General features: G+C 60.6%; 1 protein-coding gene across 7 annotated transcripts in view; it reads left to right on the top strand.

Annotated features, from left to right (window-relative positions):
- The window catches only part of LLGL2 (LLGL scribble cell polarity complex component 2), a 33,822-nt gene extending 15,671 nt beyond the window's left edge, over positions 1 to 18,151 (top strand). For 3 of the 7 annotated variants that reach the window (XM_059149772.1, XM_059149773.1, XM_059149774.1), the window contains exons 3-27: positions 5,384 to 5,481; positions 6,672 to 6,753; positions 7,030 to 7,145; positions 7,568 to 7,726; positions 8,531 to 8,578; positions 9,328 to 9,490; positions 9,633 to 9,765; positions 10,278 to 10,332; positions 10,893 to 11,047; positions 12,276 to 12,493; positions 12,565 to 12,632; positions 12,773 to 12,926; positions 13,016 to 13,120; positions 13,515 to 13,807; positions 13,927 to 14,077; positions 14,335 to 14,533; positions 15,128 to 15,244; positions 15,352 to 15,518; positions 15,948 to 16,212; positions 16,441 to 16,594; positions 16,881 to 16,909; positions 17,143 to 17,190; positions 17,389 to 17,431; positions 17,557 to 17,618; positions 17,814 to 18,151. In XM_059149772.1, the coding sequence (XP_059005755.1) occupies positions 5,384 to 5,481; positions 6,672 to 6,753; positions 7,030 to 7,145; positions 7,568 to 7,726; positions 8,531 to 8,578; positions 9,328 to 9,490; positions 9,633 to 9,765; positions 10,278 to 10,332; positions 10,893 to 11,047; positions 12,276 to 12,493; positions 12,565 to 12,632; positions 12,773 to 12,926; positions 13,016 to 13,120; positions 13,515 to 13,807; positions 13,927 to 14,077; positions 14,335 to 14,533; positions 15,128 to 15,244; positions 15,352 to 15,518; positions 15,948 to 16,212; positions 16,441 to 16,594; positions 16,881 to 16,909; positions 17,143 to 17,190; positions 17,389 to 17,431; positions 17,557 to 17,618; positions 17,814 to 17,821 (3,090 nt within the window). In that variant the 3' untranslated portion in view covers positions 17,822 to 18,151. The remainder of the gene's footprint in view (positions 1 to 5,383; positions 5,482 to 6,671; positions 6,754 to 7,029; positions 7,146 to 7,567; positions 7,727 to 8,530; positions 8,579 to 9,327; positions 9,491 to 9,632; positions 9,766 to 10,277; positions 10,333 to 10,892; positions 11,048 to 12,275; positions 12,494 to 12,564; positions 12,633 to 12,772; positions 12,927 to 13,015; positions 13,121 to 13,514; positions 13,808 to 13,926; positions 14,078 to 14,334; positions 14,534 to 15,127; positions 15,245 to 15,351; positions 15,519 to 15,947; positions 16,213 to 16,440; positions 16,595 to 16,880; positions 16,910 to 17,142; positions 17,191 to 17,388; positions 17,432 to 17,556; positions 17,619 to 17,813) is intronic. The other 4 variants (XM_059149776.1, XM_059149775.1, XM_059149778.1 and 1 more) reach the window with 4 other exon arrangements.
- The last annotated feature ends 1,172 nt before the right edge of the window (positions 18,152 to 19,323 follow it).

Genomic DNA, 19,323 nt, shown 5'->3' with positions numbered 1-19,323 from the left:
AGATGAGGGGACTGTGGAGCCCACTGGACATCTCAGTGGAGAGGGAGTGATTTCAAGGGGACAGAAACTCGTGCCACGGTAAAACTCCTTCCTTGGAAATCCCTGGCGGCCACTCCCTCCCCTGGTAAAACCAGCCAGCTGATAAAGGCTCTGGGCCCTTCCTGCCTGGCCTGCCCACACTCCTCTCACCCCCAGGCCCCCGCCCCCCGCCGAACAAACAGTGTGTTCCTGACTGGCCACCCCTGTCCAGGACCAGGTTGCTTTGTCTTGGCTTTTTTGTGGCTGGTCCCCTGGTGTCAGGTGACAGCCACACAGGGAGGGCCAGGTTGCTGCCACCACCGGGAATCTGAGCTGACCACACCCAGTACAGGGCAGTGCCACCCATCCCAGCAGCTGGGCGTGCCCCCTGCAGCCCCAGGCAGCCCTCCTTCCAGCCCCCCAACAAGGGCCAGGGACTCCTCAGCCCTGGCTCGTGGCCAGCATCCTCCCCCGCTGAGGGCAAGCTGAAGGGCCCCCACTGTCTCCCTTCCGAGAACCTGCAGTGGGGTCTGGGAGCCAGCGTGAAACAGACAGGGCTTTCTTTCCCGCACCAGGCTAATGTTGCAGCTCGGCGGCTCCTGCAAATCTCTCCTTTCCCAGTTCCTGTCAAAAGAGTTTGTTGTTCTCTCCTCCCTTGGCAGAGGTCACCTGAGCTAGGTAGCAGGGCTGGGGCAGGGCCAGGTAGGCTGGATGCTGAGCTCAGGAGGAAGGGGAGGCTGGCCCCAGTGCGGGGGTGGGGGGAGGGGGTTCAGGCATTGGCAACCAACCTCCCTCCCTCTGAACTGGAGAGAGCTCTGCTCTCCTCGCCGAGCCCCTGCCCCACTCCCTATCCTGGTGGAGGGATGATCTGGGACTGCAGTACTCCTTGGAAGTCCCACAGGAGGGAGCCGCTGGGACCGATCCCACTTCCTGGGCCCCATGTCCAGTGAGGGGACTGAGTCTTTAAAGGCTGTTAGAAGTTGGGGGATGGGACAGCCAAGGAAGGGGAGGACATCTGAGGTTGGGAGGACAGCTACCACTGGAGCACAGGCCAGACGTGCCCTGTAGAACCTTACTGCTTCTCCACGCTGCTCTGGGTTTCTGGCTCCTCCCCCGTTCCCAGCCTAACCCCCAGTCCTCTTGTAACTTGTAACACACCTCTTCCCTCCGTCTGTAGGCAGGTTTCAGGCCTCCTGTTGGATCGTAACTGCCTCACTTGGGGATTTGTGGGCTTTATTTGCATGTCCGCCTCTCCTCCCCAACCTCCCCAGACCTGGGGGATCCCCTGTCACCACACTAACTACATTTGAACCCACTCTCTTGGTCCCTGACCAGGTAAGGGCAGCATGGCATTTCCTCCCCTCCTTTTGTTCTGGAAGGAGCCGTGGTCCCCTGGCACAGATGCCTGGAGGGTACAAGGGAATGATGGAGACCTTCAGAAGGCAAGCAGGCTGTGTGGGACAAGGCCCGTGTGCTCCGGGGGGTGAGCTGAGCCTTCCCGCTGAGCCTGACCATGGTCTAGAGGTTTGCTTTCAATCAAGCCTGTGCCTCTGGTGCAGTGCGGTCATTGGGGTCCGCCCAGTGATCGGATGGAAGTGAGGCTCAGAGAGGCAGAGGAACTCCCCCGTGTGCCAAGGCATTTTAAGTGGCAGAGAGGGCGATTCAGAGCCTAGTGGGCCTCAGTCCCTGTTCTTTCCAGCCTGTGAGAAAGAAGGTGGAGGTGAGAGTCAGGGGTGGTGGCAGTGTCCCCAGGACCCTGAAGGAAGTAAGGAGTAAGTACCAGAGATTGAAGGATAGGCCCAGCTTTTGTCTCCTCCAGAGCAGACGAAAGAGGCCAGCCTGTAATGGGAGCGATTGGGGCGGATGTTCGGAGAACTCCCCGCCAGGGGGTTGGTAGACTGGGTGGCCTGAGAGCCTGACGGAGAAACAAAGCCGCAGGCTGGTTCTCTTTGGTTTGACTTTGTCCTGAGGCAGAATTGTCTAGGGCAGTGCCTTAGCCCGAAAGGACTAGACTATGGGACACATATATAATGTAAAATATTCTAGCAGCTTCATTACATTTTTTAGGTGGGTGACGTTAACTTTGATATTATATCTTTGTTTAATCTAATGTATCTAAAATATTACTGTTTGCACATGTAGTCATTAGAAATTAATGAGGGTTTTCTAGGTGTTTTGTATGTTTTGTTTTGTATTTTAAGATTTTATTTATTCAGGGTGCCTGGGTGGCTCAGTGGGTTAAACGTCTGCCTCTGGCTCAAGTCATGATCCCAGGGTCCAGGGATCAAACCCCGCATCAGCCTCCTTGCTTGGCAGGAGCCTGCTTCTCCCTCTGCCTGCCGCTCCCCCTCCTCAAGCGTGTTCTCTCTCTCTCTCTCCCCCTTTCTCTCGCTCAAATAAAATCTTAAAAAAAAAAAAAAAAAAAGATTTTATTTATTCATTTGAGAGAGAGCGCAGGCAGGGGGAGAGGCAGAGAGAGGAGAAGTTCCCATGAGTTGGGAGCCCCATGCCGGGCTCCATCCTAGGACCTGGAGATCATGACCAGAGCCGGAGCTACTTAACCATCAGAGCCACCCGGGTGCCCCCTCCCCCCGGTCCCCGCCTTAATACAGAATCTTTGAAATGCTAAGTGTTATTTCACATTTACAGCGTATTTCAATTCAGACACAGACCTTTCTGTGGAGCTACATAATCTGTAGTTAGAGCTGGAAGGTGTGCGGCTGGAAAGGGAGAGTCACGGTGTGGTCTGCCTGACTCCAGCCCCTGTGCCTTTGGGATCCAGCAGCATACCTGGAAAGTTTTCCAGCGACTGAACTGGGCAGCCATTCTTAAAGCTAAGTTAATTAAAATTAAATTAAAATTTCCATTCCTTGGTGGCCACACCGCAGGGGCTCAGTATCTCTACACAGCTCATGGCTGCCACACTGGGTGGCCCAAGGCATGCGTCTCCCCCTGGGCACAGGGCTCCTTCCTGCAGGACATTTTCCCCAGACTCCTCCAAATTCCAGAGGCTTTTCACCCCCACTCTGCTCCTAACTGGGGTGAGAGAAAAATGCCACCATCCCAGGAACCTTTTCTTGGGCCCTGGCTGCTGACTTGGCCGAGGCTCCAGCAACCTGAGGCCGGCCGAGGCCTACCCGGAGGCCCTGGGGGAGCTGGTCCCCACATGCACCATCACGTGCCCTGCCCTCCTTTTCCTGGGAAATGTTTACATTCCAGACACTGTGCTATCTCCCCAAGGCTTTTCCAGGCGCTGCATTTTTTACATAGCTGAACGGGGACCTGGGCTGGCCAGGGGGGCTCCTGCTGGGTCACTCCTCCTCTCCAGTCTGTCCCGTCTAGGTATAGCCATTTGTAGGGCAAACTAGTTCCTGGCAAAGAGCCAGGGAAGGGGGGGCTGCTACAGCCATGTGTCCCCAGATTAGCTGTCTCTGGAACTCCCCTCCTCGGCTGACCCCACCTCAGGGCCGCCTTCCATGAGCCACTGGACTGGATGGGACAGGCCAGCAGCCAGCAGTTGGGTTTGCTAAACTGGTGTGCCCACTGTCACCAGGACTTCTCTCTTTCTGCTCCTTTGGACCTGATGGGACAGCCAGGGGAAGCCCAGAGGGGGGCCCTGGGCCTACGGAGAGCCGCCTCACTGGTGCAACCTTCTTTCTGCAGGGCAGAGCCTCCATTGCTTTTTTGTTTTTGTTTTTGCTTTTAAAGCCTTTTATTTATTATTTGACCGAGAGAGACACAGCGAGAGAGAGAACACAAGCAGGGGGAGTGGGAGAGAGAGAATCAGGCTTCCCCCTGAGCAGAGAGCCCGATTCAGGGCTCGATCCCAGGACCTGGGATCATGACCTGAACCAAAGGCAGACGCTTAACGACTGAGCCACCCAGGTGCCCCGAGCCTCCATTGCTTTAAAAAAAAAAAAAAAATGTAAAGCATCTGGCTGGCATCCTTTGCCGTGCTCTGATCTAGCCCTACAGGTTCCGTATCCCCTGGAGTGGGAGGCAGGGGGCAGGGAGCGCTAAGTGAGAACAACAAAAAACCTCCCCGAAGATGGTTTATCAGTCCAAGTCTGTCGTATATACATCCATACTTTTTAAGCCTGTAATTCCACTCCTGGGGCACCTACCTAAGGAAATAGTGAGTTGTAGGCAAAGATAGGAGGGGTCCGAGGAAGGTCATCAATGCAGCTGGTGGTGGTGAGCCCTATAGAAACAGGAAGTGCTCACCAACAAAAGCCTAGCGGGTTTGGGTGCCTGGACATAGGGAACATTCCTTAGCTGTCTGTTTTTTGTTTCCTGTTTTGGGGTTTTTTTTTTTTTTTAAGATTATTTATTTGAGAGGGAGATCCAGCACTTGTGCAGGGGGTTGGGGGTGGGGCAAAGGGAGAAGGAGGGAGAGAGAATCCCAAGCAGACGGCCCACTGAGTGCAGAGCCCCACACAGGGCGATCTTGGGATCGAGACCCGAGCCAACATTAAGAGTCAGACGTGTAACAGACTGAGCCCCGCAGGTGCCCCTCCACAGCCATTTAAAAGTCACTTCGGTGCTTTGGATGACTTGGGCTGGCTGCAGGCGGGCAGACAGGCTACGTAGCTCTGTGCGTATGCACACAGCTGTGGGGCACCACCCCAGTCCACTCTGTGTTAAGTGTAGACACACCAGTGTATGGTCACAACACAAGAAAGACTCACAGACACCAAGGGTCACTTCAGTCGTGGGGGCACGGGTGATTTTTGTTTTGTTTTTCAAACTCCTTTCTACGTTCCAAGTTGTCTACAATGTGTATTCTGTAGTAAGAAATGAGCGAAAGTGTGTGTCTGCAACAAAACTCCAGAAGCTTCTCTGGAAGGGTAGTGGAAAACCGATGGTAGCAAAGGTACCGGCGTTCAGGGCTGGAGGAGCCTTGGACGGCCAAGAGCCAGGAAAGGCTGCTGTGGGTCCTGTCCGCCCGCAGGGACTGGCCCAGAGCTGCGGCACAGCTGGGCTAACTGAGCCGTCTGGTCCTCCACTGTGCCAGTCCCCAGAGCTACCCTCGCCCCCACACCCCCCCAGGAAGACTGGGTCGGTTACTCACGGTGTGGGCAGTGGAGGAACCAGGTCCGAGTTCCTGGCAAGCGTCAAGTGGCCAGTGTGGTGTCAGGGGAGTGTCCCGGGGATGGCCAGGACAGGCCAAGGACTGGGTCAGAAATGGGTCGGGGATTGGCTCTGCACTCAGGTGTCTGGGTAGGAACCTGAACATGACTGACTTCGTGCTCCTACCTGCTGGGGGGCTCTGTGCTGCAGCTCCCCTGTCCCGTGCCGGCTCTCCAGCCACACGGGGCCAAGGGGACTTGTCTGCAGGTCCGTGCCAAGCTGGTTCTTGTTACAGACGGTGGAGCACGGCTTCCCACACCAGCCCAGCGCCCTCGGCTACAGCCAGTCTCTGCGCATCCTGGCCATCGGCACCCGCTCCGGAGCCGTCAAGCTGTATCCTTTCTGTTCCCCCGGCTCCCGGCCGGTGGGGCCCTGGAAGGGGCAGGGGCCCTGGCCTTGGTGGGATTCAAACTAAAGCAAGTTGTAGATGAGCCCTCCTGTTCCTGGGATGGTTCACATACCCTCTTGGGAGTCAGCCCTGGATGCAGTAAATGGAGGAAGGTTGTTTTGTTTTGTTTTTCCCTTTCTCCCAGTTAGCAGACTGGTCCCAGGCGGCCTTGGGCGAGAGGAGCAATGCTAAGGTTTCCACCTTCTGCCCCACCGTGCGCGCCCCCGTGTCTGCACAGGCACACCAGCGAGAGTGGACTTGTGGTTAGCACAGACAGTCCTTCTCTGGCCTGAGGCTGGACATGGTCCAAAAGGGTCATCCTCCGTCCAAAGCATTGGTTCTGGAACATTTCAGAAGCAAGCCCGTAGTTCCAGGACGGAGGATCACTCACCACTTGGGTCCTCTGGCTGGCCTGGACTACAAGTCCGAGAGCTCCCCAAACCCGACATCCCACTCGAGCCCCTAGAGTGAGCCAGGGTGGCACCTGGGAGAATTGGGAGATGGGGGACCACCATGGAGAGCACAGCCGGACCCTCCCCGGGGGAAGCTGTGACTCCCCCTGTTCCTCTGGGTCAGGTCGAGCAGGGGAGACGGCTGCCCCCAGTGGGCTGACCTAGGCTGTAGGGGGTGTGGAACTCTCTCTAAGCTGGTTAATCATTGCTGGGCCCCAGCCATATCCTGGTCACCAGTCCCCGGAGCGGGGAACTCATGGCCAAAGCTGCTGGGGGCAGGCCCTGGGGGGAGGGGATGCCCGGTCTCAGGTGCCACCTTGTGGTAACTGATGGGGGCAGGGGAAGGCTGTAGCAAGCAGCGTGGCCCTTGCCAGGGTAAAGTGTGTCTCCTCCCTCCCCGCACCCCCCGCACCTGCCTGGCTGGAAAAGCTCCCCCTGATTGGAGCTAGCCCCAATGGTGTCACATCACCACGAGCCACACGAGCCACATGCCCCTCAGGCCGGGGCCCCTGCTGCCTCCACCCCCTCACCCCAGGCCCCATCTTGGGGGACAGTGAGCCTGTCTGTGTCGCTGAAGTATTTATATTCTTGCCACACGGGCCCAGAGGTCCTTGCCCTTGAGCGTTGAGCAGGAGTGGGTGGTATCCTGCGTTCTGGAGCTTTCCTGAGCCCGCTGCCTGTAGCTATGGTGCCCCAGGGGTGGAGTTCATGGGGCTGCATCGGGAGACGAACGCTGTGGTACAGATCCACTTCCTACCTGGCCAGGTGAGGGGACCTCCACGCCGCGTACCTCACGCATCACTTGGTAGGGGTGTACAGAGGCATTTGGTGGCCCTGGGTTTGGGTCTGCTGGGAGGGCTGGGAACCGCTCCCCTTTCCCCAGCTTCGGGTGCATGGACCACCCAAAGAGCTGCCGGGGGTCTTTTGGTTCTGGGCTCTCTGAATCAACCCGCACGGGATGGGCGAGAGGCCGCGGTGAATGCCGGCCCCTCCATAGCGAATGAGACGGCGCGCTCCGGGTTCCCGCCATCCCCTCCCTAGTGCCAGCTGGTCACCCTGCTGGATGACAACAGTCTGCACCTGTGGAGCCTGAAGGTCAAAGGCTGCGTGTCAGAGCTGCAGGAAGATGGGAGTTTCACGCTGCGTGGTCCCCCGGGGTAAGGACTCGGTGCCCTACCCCTCCCTTGCAGCCTGACCTGCCCGCCCAGCTCCAGGGTGGGATCACCCTTTGAAGGTCCTGTGGCGCCCTAGGTAGGCCCCCCAGTGGTTTGAGCCGATGCAGCCCCTCCTGCTGGTGTTCTGTTGGCACGGGTGGGGCTGCGGCCTGGCTCCCTCCTTCCCCACGCAGTGTCTACACAGGAGGCTCTGGAAGGGGCGTTCTGCCTCCCAGCCCAAGCCCAGGTCCTCCACCATCTGTCTTCTTGGGAGGAAGTCATCAGTATATTTATCCTGGCCCCCGACAACCATTAAAGGACCCCATTAAAGGACCTCACAGGCCTGCTTTCCCTAGGCATGGCCTGTGCTGGGGCCTCCCCTGCCAGGGTAGCAGCCGGCTCACCGGCGGCCGTTCCGTCCTCAGGGCTGCCCCCAGTGCCACACAGATCACCGTGGTCCTGCCGCACTCCTCCCGCGAGCTCCTCTATCTGGGCACTGAGAGCGGGAATGTGTTCGTGGTGCAGCTGCCGGCCTTCCGCACGCTGGAGGACCGGACCATTAGCTCGGACGCCGTGCTCCAGCAGTGAGTCTCCGACGCCTGCCACGGGGAAGCCACCCGCTCTGGCCGGCCAGGGCCTTCTTTCTTCTGTGCCAGTAATGTCTCAGGGGCCTCTAATTTCTCTCCTGGGAAGCCTATAGGGATGGAGGAGAGACTCTCAGCTCCCCACCTGGCCCCTAAATGGAGACTCTGACTCCATCGTGTGTCAGCGTCACAGCGCTTTCCAAAGGTCTGGGGGATAATTTGTCATTTCATTTAGAGGTGAAGGAAATGAGGCTCCTCGTGGTTGTTGCACGACTGTTGTTCTTCACGCTGCTGCCGTGAATTTCAAAAGCCCGGGGGCTCCTCACCAGGGCAGATGGGGCCCAAACCTCACTGTGTCAGGAGAGGCATCTTCTGGGGAGGCGTAGGCTTTGGAGTCTGTGGCTTTCATTTGCCTGCAGGCCCCGTGGCCTAATCCTGGACAGCCACGACCCTGTAGGCTTCTTCAGGTGATCCCAGAGGCTTTGTCCCGTGATGATGATGTCTGCCACAGAGAGGGTGTCAGAGCAGGTGTGGGTGTGAAGAGCGGGGGCTGGGGCCCAAAGGAGGAAGAGGTGAAGGGTTAGCCACGGTGGAATGTTCTGCAGTTTCACGGGATGGAGAGGAGGCCAGGGTCCTCCGAGGGGAAGCTGCTTCAGGTTTGAGCCGGTGGGACCCCGTTCCTTCCAGTGCAGGCTTTAGGCTTCCAACTCGCTCCAAAGGGCCCTTTGTCCAGGCTGGGGTGGGAGGCTTCCTGCTTGGGGCTGGGTCTCTCCAAGCACACACCTGTGTGTTTCCACCCAGCAGGGTAGAGTCAAGCCAACCAGGTGGTGGTCAGAGCAGAGCTGTCTGCAGGTCAGTGGGCATGGCGGCTTCTCAGCCTGGCCACCTATTCTGTGGGCAGGCCTGCGGGAGGCATTGCTCCTCAGGTGGCCGTGCCCGCACCCACCTCACTCTGCTGGTAGAAGTCTGACTGGGGGCATCCCCCAGTCTGAGTGCCCTGGGAACCCCCTGCTGCCAGTCTGAATCCTCGTTGTAAATGAAAAGAGGTTTGGCTTGGTTGGGCTCCTAGAAACGCCCTGGGGGTCCAGGCTGTTTGCCTTGCCTTCTCTGGTCTGGTCTGAGGTGTTGGCTCTGGGTCCAGTGCCTGCCACCTCGTGTCCTCTGTTGGCTGCAGCATCTCCAGACTTCACATCAGCATTCCAGGCCCAGAGAAGGAGGAGGGGGTCAAAGCTCAAGGCCAGTCCCACTCACGTAGAGTTTTGTTTAGTAGGTTTTAAAAACTTTTCTTATGAAACACCACCTCTACGCAGAAATGCACTAGGCTTTGCCGCCCGCTCCCTGGAGCCCCCACACACGCGTCCCAGTCCTGAGCCCCTCCCTGGAGGTCCCTGCCTTCTCCTTCCTGTAGCCCCTCCCCACGGGTTTGCATCCTTAAGTTTCTGTCCTCACTGCCCTGTCCTGTGCTCGGCTCCCCGCTCAGCAGTGTGGCCTCTCGATCCTGCTGCACTGCCACATCCACACGGTGTGCATCAGTGCCCCGAGGTCGGTCCCGCCCGCTGGTCGCAGCAACATCATGGCCTCACCGCGCTTCCGTCCACCAGGTTGCCCGAAGAGGCCCGCCAGCGGCGGGTGTTTGAGATGGTGGAAGCTCTGCAGGAGCACCCCCGCAACCCCGATCAGGTCCTCATCGGCTACAGCCGGGGCCTCATTGTCATCTGGGACCTGCGGGCCAGCCGCGTGCTCTGCCATTTCCTCAGCAGCCAGGTGGGCCATGCGGGGCAGGGGGTGGGGGGCAGGGGCTGTGCCGCCCTCCCAGACAGCCCTGTGCTGAGGCCTGGGGGTGCCGGTGTCGGCAGCAGCAGCACCCTGATCCCGGCCTGCGCCCTCTCCCTCTCCTCCCCTGCAGCAACTGGAGAGCGTCTGCTGGCAGCGGGACGGCCACGTGATTGTCAGCTGCCACTCCGATGGCAGCTACTGCCAGTGGCCCGTTTCCGGGGACGCCCCACAGCCAGAGCCTCTGCGCAGCTGCATGCCTTATGGTCAGTGCTCCGCCCGCCCCATGGGGCAAGCCCTGACCTGTCACCGGGACCCCCATCCGCTGGCAAAGCCGTGTCCTGTGCTCCCGGTCTGTCCTTCCAATTTTGGGGTGCAGGCGCGTACCTCCTAGCGGCAAAGCTGGTGCCCCAAGAAGTGAAGGCTTTGTCCAGAGCCATGCAGTGGGTTCTCCGCTGCTGTTCGTGGCTCTGTCGGGGGGCGGCTCAGGGAGGGACTTCTGAGCACAGGGCTGCTGTGCGTGTGTGGGCATGAAGTGTTTGTGCCCTACGGACCCTGGAGCGGACGGCCGAGTTCAGGCTGGTTCCTTTATTGGGGCGCCTGGGGGACTCCATCAGTTTAAGCACCAGCTCTTGATCTCAGCCCAGGTCTTGGTCTCAGGGTCGTAAGTTCAGGCCCCATGTTAGGCTTCAGTGTGGGACCTACTTTAAAAAAAAGAAAAAAAAGATCAGTGTGAGACTCTGTAAAGAGTTTCTGCAAGCTGGTTCCTTTCTTGTAGGTCCTTTTCCTTGCAAAGCCATTACCAAAATCTTCTGGCTGACCACCAAGCAGGGGTAGGTATCCGTGCTCTGTTCTTGTCCCAGTCTGCAGGCCTCCTGGGCGGCTGCTCTGGCCTCTGCTTGCGGCAGGCAGCATCTAGGGACGGCCTCAGGGTCCCGCACGGCAGCAAAGGGAGAGCCGGCCACTCCGTACTTCTCATGGCTAATTCCTGAGCAAGCATTCTTGACCTTTCCCTCCACCCTCCCAGAGAGATGATCCGGATCAGCAGGGTTCAAACTCTGTTGTAGCAGGAGACCTGTTTCTTCAGGCAGAGACATACAGGGAGATCCCACATACGAGCAGCCACGGGAGCGGGTGGGGGCCGCTGCCTGAAGCAGAGGCTCGGGAGCCACACTTCACGCCCACGTTCTCCTGGGTTGTTGTGATCAGGAAGTGATGAGGGTCCACCCCACCCCTCACGGGGACCTTGAGTGAGTGCTGACCTCGAGACTGGCGTCCCTCCTGGTCCTGCCCCTTCGGTCCCAGGACAGCCCAAGCTGCTAGCTCAGCCGGGGGTTCTCTGAGCTCGTGTTGGGATCCCCAGGCCAGCCCACGGTTCTTCTGTGCCGGCCAGGTTGCCCTTCACCATCTTCCAGGGCGGCATGCCTCGGGCCAGCTATGGGGACCGCCACTGCATCTCGGTGATCCACGATGGCCAGCAGACTGCCTTCGACTTCACCTCCCGCGTCATCGACTTCACTGTCCTCACTGAGGCGGACCCTGCGGCGGGTAGGCGGGCGTCGGGGATGGGTGTGGAGGGCTGGCCTCCGGGAGGTGCAGGGATGTGGCCCGCCTGTTCTCAAGCCCGCCGCTGCCCGAGTCCCTCACCCCTACCGCACCCCTCTTGGGGCCTTTACCACACACACGCACACACACACCCACACACCCACACACACACCTGGCTTCATCCTTGCCGGCCACACCTCACACACCCTGAGCTCTCTCTGGCCTCACCTGCCTCTGACGGGACTTAGCCAGAAGAGGGCAGATCTGGCCTGTTGGGTTGAATAGCACCCAGCTGAGAGGCCAGGAGGTCCTGGCTTGGACTCATGAAGTCCTCCCTTTCGTGGGGTGGGGCAGAAGCCAAGACAGCAGAGCCCTGTGTCAGTCTCATGAACTGGTGACAGGCAAGACTGGAAAGGGCTGGTGTGGAAATCTGGAGAGGAGGCCGGTCAGGAGATTGCCACGAGGGTGTGCCTCCCCTCCACATGAGTCTGGCCTGATGATGCCAAGGCCTCCCGGTAAGGGGTCGGGCCTGCTCAGGACACACGGGCCCATTTGGAGGGAGACTCGAGCCTGCTTGTCCTCCTTCCCAGCCCCTTCCCTCCACGCACCTGATGGGGGATGCTAGTTGTAGGGTCCATTCTTTCGGGTTTTCTACAGAGTCATATGTGAATAAAGACAACGTTATTTTTTCCTTTCTGAGCTGTATACCTTTTATTTCCTTATCATGCCTTATTGCATGGGCTAGGGCTTGTGGAGCAGCGGAGAGAGGGGCCCTCGGCCTTATTCTTGATCTTAGCGGGAAAGCTTCCCATTTCTACCATCAAGCTACGCAAGCTGTAGCGTCGTTGTAGGTGATCTCCACCAAGGTGACAAGTTCTCCTCCTCCTAGTTTACTGAGAGCTTATCATAAACCGGTGTTAGGGTCTGTCGGATGCTTTCCCTGCATCTACCAATACGATCCTGTGTTTTCCTTTAGCCTGTGCGTGATGGCTTCCGTTCATTGACGTTCCCACATTGAGGTAGCCTCGTGCACCTGCGATGAGTCCCGCTTGGTCGGTCATGGGGGGTCCTTCTCTCTGTACTCTGCCGGATCTGGAGCTTGTTTTTAAAATGCACGTTCTCTGAGTATAACCCTGGAGCTTCAGATTCTGCGGGGCTGGGCGGGGGAAACTGCTTCCCGTGGCTCCCACAGCTCCTAACACTCCCACCTCCGTCCCCACCTGTCCCCTAGCCTTTGACGACCCCTGTGCCCTGGTGGTTCTGGCCGAGGAGGAGCTGGTGGTGATTGACCTGCAGGCGGCTGGTTGGCCCCCGGTGCAGCCTCCCTACCTGGCCTCCCTGCACTGCTCTGCCATCACCTGCTCCCACCACGTCTCCAACATCCCCCTGAAGCTGTGGGAGCGCATCGTTGCCGCGGGCAGCCAGCAGCACACGCACTTCTCCACCATGGTAGGTCCGACACGAGCCCCGGCCCTGCCTGGGGTCAAGTTCGCCCACGGACTTCTGGTCTCCTTCTTCAGGAGTGGCCCATTGATGGTGGCACCAGTCTGGCCCCAGCCCCTCCCCAGAGGGACCTGCTGCTCACGGGGTAGGCAACGTCATGGCATCTTCCTGCCAAGTAGACTGCGCGGGGTGGGAGCAGAGCAGGGTGCGGGCCAGTCCTAGCATCGCCCCCCCCCCCCCGCCCGCCCCACCTCCCCGTGACTGGAAGGTGGACTCCGCCCACAGGCATGAGGACGGCACCGTGCGGTTCTGGGACGCCTCCGGCGTGTGCTTACGACTGCTCTACAAGCTGAGCACGGTCCGGGTGTTCCTCACCGACACAGACCCCAGCGACAGCCTCAATGTCCAGGGCGAGGATGAGTGGCCCCCACTCCGCAAGGTGAGGCCAGGAGCCTGGAAACCAGGGAGGGCAAGGATGGACTGGGTCTGGCACCTTCAGTCACCTGCGGCCCTCCCCTCCATCGTCAGGTGGGCTCCTTCGACCCCTACAGTGATGATCCCAGGCTGGGCATCCAGAAGATCTTCCTCTGCAAATACAGCGGCTACCTGGCTGTGGCAGGCACGGCGGGGCAGGTAAGAAGGCTGGGGTGGGGGGCAGGGCAGCTAGGAGGAGTGGTCAGGTGACTTTGGGCAGTGTCCAGGGGTTAGAGGGCAGCAAGGAAAGGAGCCAGTCTCCTGAGTGCCCATGGATGGTTGTCACCGAGATTGTCACCTGTCCCTGTGGCTTGGGGCGTCTCCCAGTGGGGAGGGATTGCCTGGTCCCCATAGAGAGAGGCCTGTGGGATGACCGATTCTCCTCCAGAAGCCAGGATTCAGGACCAAGGGTTGGACAGAGGCCTTCTGGCTGTCCTCGGGCCCTGGGACTGGCCATGGGTCCCAGGTCCTTCACTGTCCACCTTCAGGGTCCCTGTGGTCCCAGGGTTCCTTGGTGCCAGAAGTGGCTCAGCCCACCTGCCCTCCCCCCCAGGTGCTGGTGCTGGAGCTGAATGACGAGGAGGCGGAGCACAGCGTGGCGCAGGTGGAGGCGGACCTGCTGCAGGACCAGGAGGGCTACCGCTGGAAGGGCCACGAGCGCCTGTGCGCCCGCCCGGGGCCCGTGCGTTTCGAGCCCGGCTTCCAGCCCTTTGTGCTGGTGCAGTGCCAGCCCCCGGCTGTGGTCACCTCCTTGGCCTTGCACTCCGAGTGGCGGCTTGTGGCCTTCGGCACGAGCCATGGTTTTGGCCTCTTTGACCACCAGCAGCGGCGGCAGGTCTTTGTCAAGTGAGCAGCCTCCCCGGGGCGTCTGGGGCCCGGAGCTAGGGTTGTCGCTGGGCTCTTACCCCTGGGCCCTGGCAGCGCGGATGACCGGATGTGTCGTCCTCCCCCCCCACCGCCCCCAGATGCACGCTGCACCCCAGTGACCAGCTAGCTTTGGAGGGCCCACTGTCCCGTGTGAAGTCCCTGAAGAAGTCCCTGCGCCAGTCCTTCCGCCGGATACGTCGGAGCCGGGTGTCCAGCCGGAAGCGGCGGCCAGCTGGTCCCTCTGGAGAGGTAAGGCTGTGACCAGCCATGAGCCCGGGAGAGCTCTGAGCAGCCCGCAGCGGGTCCACACTAGCCCCGTCTTCCCCCACTCTGTGGCCACGCTGAGTAGGTTCCCGCCCTGCCACCCTGCCCGCCAGCCCTGTGGCCTTGGCTACATCACACTGCATGTCTGTGCCTCACCTTCCCCAAGCGTAAAGGGCCAGGCCCTCAGGAAATATGACGGTGGTGGTGTGATGGGTTGGTGGTGAGCAATCCCGTGTCCCCAGAACGGGGAGGCCGGAGCCCACGCTCAGGCCCGGCCCCGCCCGCTGCAGGGACAGGAGGGGGCGGCCAGGCCCGAGCGCGCAGGGGTGCAGAGCATGGAGCTGGCTCCGGTACAGCGCAGGATCGAGGCCCGCTCGGCGGAGGATTCCTTCACGGGATTCGTCCGGACCCTCTACTTCGCTGACACCTACCTGAGGGACAGTGAGTGGCCAGCCTGAGGCGGGGGGGCCCAGGAGAGCACGGCCTTGGCCCAAGGGCATGTTGGAGGCTGCTGCCCGCCCTGGCTGGGAGGAACCTTCCACTTGGGAGCACTTGGGAGCACAGGGAGCCGGGACCCCCTGCCTGCGTCTCCAAGGCAGATTGCGCTGGCTTCGTACTCAGGCTCCGCCACGCTCTCGGAGTGTGACCTGGGACATGTCACTTTTCCCCCTGTCACATGCCTGCTGGTGTCCAGTGGGCTCTGCAGAAGCTCCCCTGTGGCCTCCTACCAGGGCAGGGATGGTGGGGCAGGGACGAGGGTCTTGCGGGTCAAGCTCTCCTGGATTCAAGATGATCTGTGCACGGGGCCCCTGGTTGTCAGCCTTCCCGGCTTTGCCTTTCTACACCCCAGGGGGTAGGCAGGACCCACAGCCATTCCATTTTACAGGGGAGGAAACTGAGGCTTCCAGAGTTTGCCAACTTGGCCTTGGAGTCACACAGGTAGTGAGAGGCATGGCCAGGACCTAAGCCCAGGTCACCGGGCTCCACCAGACCCGCAGAACCGTGGGTTAGGTACAAACCTTTGCCTCTTGGCAGGCTCCCGCCACTGCCCCTCGCTGTGGGCCGGCACCAATGGGGGTACCGTCTACGCCTTCGCCCTGCGCGTGCCCCCCGCCGAGCGGAGAATGGACGAGCCTGTGCGGGCAGAGCAGGGTGAGTGCTGGGCAGAGGGAGAACAGAGGGTGCTCCTCTGCCTAGGTTTGGGGGGGTTGGCACCTCTAGCCTTGCCCTCACCCCACCACTTGCCTCTTGCCCTGTAGCCAAGGAGATCCAGCTGATGCACCGAGCGCCCGTGGTGGGCATCCTCGTGCTGGACGGACACAACGTGCCCCTTCCCGAGCCCCTGGAGGTGGCACATGACTTATCGAAGAGCCCGGACATGCAGGGAGGCCACCAGCTGCTCGTGGTGTCAGAGGAGCAGTTCAAGGTGCTGCTCGGGTACAGGCAGGCCCCCTGGGAATCCCGGGGGTGTCTGGGGAGCTCAAAGGACAGGCTGCTTGTGGTTTCTGCAGTGGACGTGTGCAAGGCCACTGAGGCACAGAAGAAGAGGGCTCCAGGGTCAGCGTGGGGGGGGGGGCACTGATGCAGGACCTGTGTCTGTGGGAGGGACAGTGAGCGCAGACATGGAAATAAGAAGGCCCGGCCTCCTTGCGGTCCAAGTCCAGGGGCTGCAGGGCTGAGCGCCAGGGGGCGCCCAGAGAGGGGGCCGACTTCGCTGGGAAGGGTGGGGGGCTATCTGCCGGGGAGCCAGGCCGTGTAGCCGAACCGGGCAGGGAAGCCAGAAGTCCTCGCTTGGCTGGACGGCGCACGGGGGGCTGTGGTCAGGCCGGGCTGCGAGCTGTGCCCTTGCCCCCAGGTGTTCACGCTGCCCAAGGTGAGTGCCAAGCTGAAGCTGAAGCTGACCGCCCTGGAGGGCTCGCGGGTGCGGCGGGTCAGCGTGGCCCACTTCGGCAGCTGTCGAGCCGAGGACTACGGGGAGCACCACCTGGCCGTGCTCACCAACCTGGGCGACGTGCAGGTGGTCTCGCTACCCCTGCTCAAGCCGCAGGTGCGGTACAGCTGCATCCGGCGCGAGGACGTCAGCGGCATCGCCTCTTGTGTCTTCACCAAATACGGCCAAGGTGGGTCCAGGGCAGGCGCGGGGGGTCCTCTGCTGGGGAGTGTATGCGGTGTGGGGGTCCCACCGGGCAGCCAGGCGGGAGGTACCTCAGCCGAGGACTTCGAGGGAGGCTCTAGCCCCTCATACCTCCTGTGGGGGTGGGGGGGTGGGGGTGTCCCCTCGGCAGCTGCCAGGCCCAGGAACCGGGGGCCGGCCTTACCTGCCCGGCCTCTCCTTCCCCCGCCCGCAGGCTTCTACCTGATCTCACCCTCAGAGTTCGAGCGCTTCTCTCTCTCCACCAAGTGGCTGGTTGAGCCCCGGTGTCTGGTGGATTCAGCAGAGACCAAGAGCCACAGCCGCCCCCGCAATGGATCAGGCCCAGAGAAGGCCTTGGACCGAACCAGGTCAGCGGGACAAGTGGCCTGCGGCTGGCCAGAGATTCCCCTCCCTGATGAGCTAAGCGCACCCCCCACGCTCCTAGCTCTGGCTCCCCAGCAGCCCCACGCCCTGTCGTAGGGCCTCCCTCCCGCGCAGTTTGCCATCCCCGGCAAGGCTCGGTTTACTGCCCAGGCTCAGGGTGGGCTTGGTCAGCTGACCTCATTCTTCATGGGATCGGGGCTTCCTGAGCCGGAATGAGGAGCCTCATCTCCCCCCAACCCGCCTCCATCCTCACCATCTCTCTCCCCACAGGAACTCGGGGAGCCAGAGTGACGGAGAGGGTAAGACGGGCTTCCCTGTGTACACGGGTGTGGGGGGACAGAGGCACTGTAATACTCAGGCCCAGACCCAGACCGAAGAGGATGGAGGGGAGCCCCAGGCCTGCAGGGGGTGTGCAGGCTGGGTGGAAACAGCATCCCTTCCAGTCCTGAGCTCTGGGCTCTGGCACTCCTGCTCCAAGGGAGCTGGGGCAGAGAGGCCCCAGGGCTCGCCTGACTTGGCCTCTGCCTTTCAGAGAGAAGGCCCGGCCGAGTGATGGAACATGCTCTGCTCAATGATGAGAGTGAGTTGGGGCAGGAGCTGGCGGGCTGCTGTGAGGAATGTCCCAAGGGAAACATGGAAGACCAGGATAGAAGGGAGGGCCATTACCCTGAGGGGGCAGACCCGTCCAACACCCCGCCAGTAGAAGGGGGCAGAAACATTTGTGTCTGGCCCGGTCTCTGCTGGCGTCACCACGCCTCTGTCCCCCCCAATCCTGCAGGGGTCCTGAAGGAGATCCAGAGCACCCTGGAGGGAGACCGAGGGTGAGTTGCTGCTCGGGCCTGTGAGATGGGCCCTGCGGTGCCAGGAGATCTCTGGGAGTGAGGGTCCTCGTCTGCCCTCCCCAAGGTTCCCATGGATGGTGACTATCCTGTCTCTGCCCATGCAGGAGCTATGGCGATTGGCGTTCTCAGCGAGTGGCCGTGGGGTACAGTCTCAGCAATGGAGGAGGTAGGCAGGGGCTCTGGACACTGCTGCAGGGCTGGCGGGCAGCTGGGAAGGCACGCCTCCTCACACGGAGGGAGAGGAGAAGGTGCCCACACGGGTCCCCAGGGGTCCTGAAAACCTCTACCTCTGGGCTCCAGGTGGGGGACGGAGGCCGCTGGCCTGCCCAGGAGACTCTGAGCCGTTGCTCTCTTTCCACAGCAGAATGAGCAGGTCGTGGGTCGAGGCCGCACCACGAACACACACTACTGAGGGCTCTCCCCGGGGCCCGGCCCCGCCTGCGAGGACCGTGCCCTGGGCTGCGCCAGGGGCTGGAGCTGACCCCAGTGTCCGGCCCGCTGCTGCTCTTGGCCTTGGGAGAGGTGGGACCCCGGGGCTGTGGGGCTGCCCCTCCTGGGCCTTGTCTGTCTTGGTTCTTTTGTCAATGTTGCACAGTTTTTACTTCCTCCCCTTTTTATAGTGGGCTGGGTTTTAAATTATAAATTTTAATTGCCTCTGGGTGAAAAAGAGTTTTTAATAAACACCTTATTACCTCTTCACCAGACTGGTCCAGTGACTAATTTTTTTAATTGTGGAGAAATTGTCGACGTAAATGGAAAGGAGTGTTATCCGGTCCCTTGTCTTTGTCCCGGGGTCCCGTTGCTGGACCAGGCTGGTGGTCCAGGGAATCCCTTTTTTAAGCGGTTTGAGTCAGAGTAAGTGTGCTTGGTTGTGCCTGAGCGCGGACTCCTCCGTGTGTGGGAATGAACGGTAAGAGGTAGCCGTTGCGAGTCTGCATGGCTGCTTCCCTGGGTCAGGGCCGAGGGAGTCCTTTGACTGGCCTCTCCTTGCCGTCAGAAGGGGAAGACACAGTATCTCAGACCCGGCGGCTTCTTCCAGACTCCAGGGAAGGATCATGAGCCACTTTTGAGGTCAGAGGCCATGCCCCGAGCTGAAGGGTCTTATCCCTAGATGAGGGGCCTGGATCAGACTGCTGTTCTGGTCCTTATAAACCAGGCTTTGGGTCTACTTGATTCTACTTCTCTTACCTGTCTTTGCTGAGCACCTACTGTATGCCAGGCACACGGGGTCAGAGGCGGCTGAGACTGTGTGGTCCCTGCCCAGGGTGGGGGGTGCTCCCCATCCTGGCAACGGCAGGAGGTCTTGGGATGCAGGCAGTCGGGGCCTGTGAGCTGCCAGGGAAGGTGATGTCAAGCTGGGTTAGGGACATGACTGGGGTGGACCGGGGGGGCCATTCTGCACGGAGGATAAAGGGGCCAGCGGCACTGGCGGAACTGGCCTGCTTGCTGTGGGAGGCGGAGGTGGGGTGGGGGGGTGGGGGGTGGCCGGAATTGTGCTGAAAATGAAGGCACTGCATGGCCAGGGCCAGACCAGGACTCCCTGGAGCATGGGGAGGGCAGGGGCACTGCTGTGTGGCCCAGGAGCCCACTTGGTCTGTTGGAAGGACCTGGATGAGTGCACAGGACAGAGGAGGGGCCAAGGTCCAGCTCCCAGGACAGATGTGCTGGGGGGGCAGGGCATCCCCCCAACTGCCCTCCAGCCAAGCCTAGGCAGCTCAAGAGTCTCCGGGTTGTATTTGGGCTGCTCCAGCCCCCCCACTCTCCTTAGAAGTGGGGTGGCACTTAACGGCAGTAGGAGCCCCAAAAGCTGTAAGGAATGCGGAGGAACAGTTCCCAAAAGGGAGGGGGACACAGACCCTGGTCCCAGAAAT

Source organism: Mustela lutreola, chromosome 15 (assembly GCF_030435805.1).
Source record: "Mustela lutreola isolate mMusLut2 chromosome 15, mMusLut2.pri, whole genome shotgun sequence".
Taxonomy (NCBI): domain Eukaryota; kingdom Metazoa; phylum Chordata; class Mammalia; order Carnivora; family Mustelidae; genus Mustela; species Mustela lutreola.
This window is presented reverse-complemented; position numbering and strand designations above follow the sequence as displayed.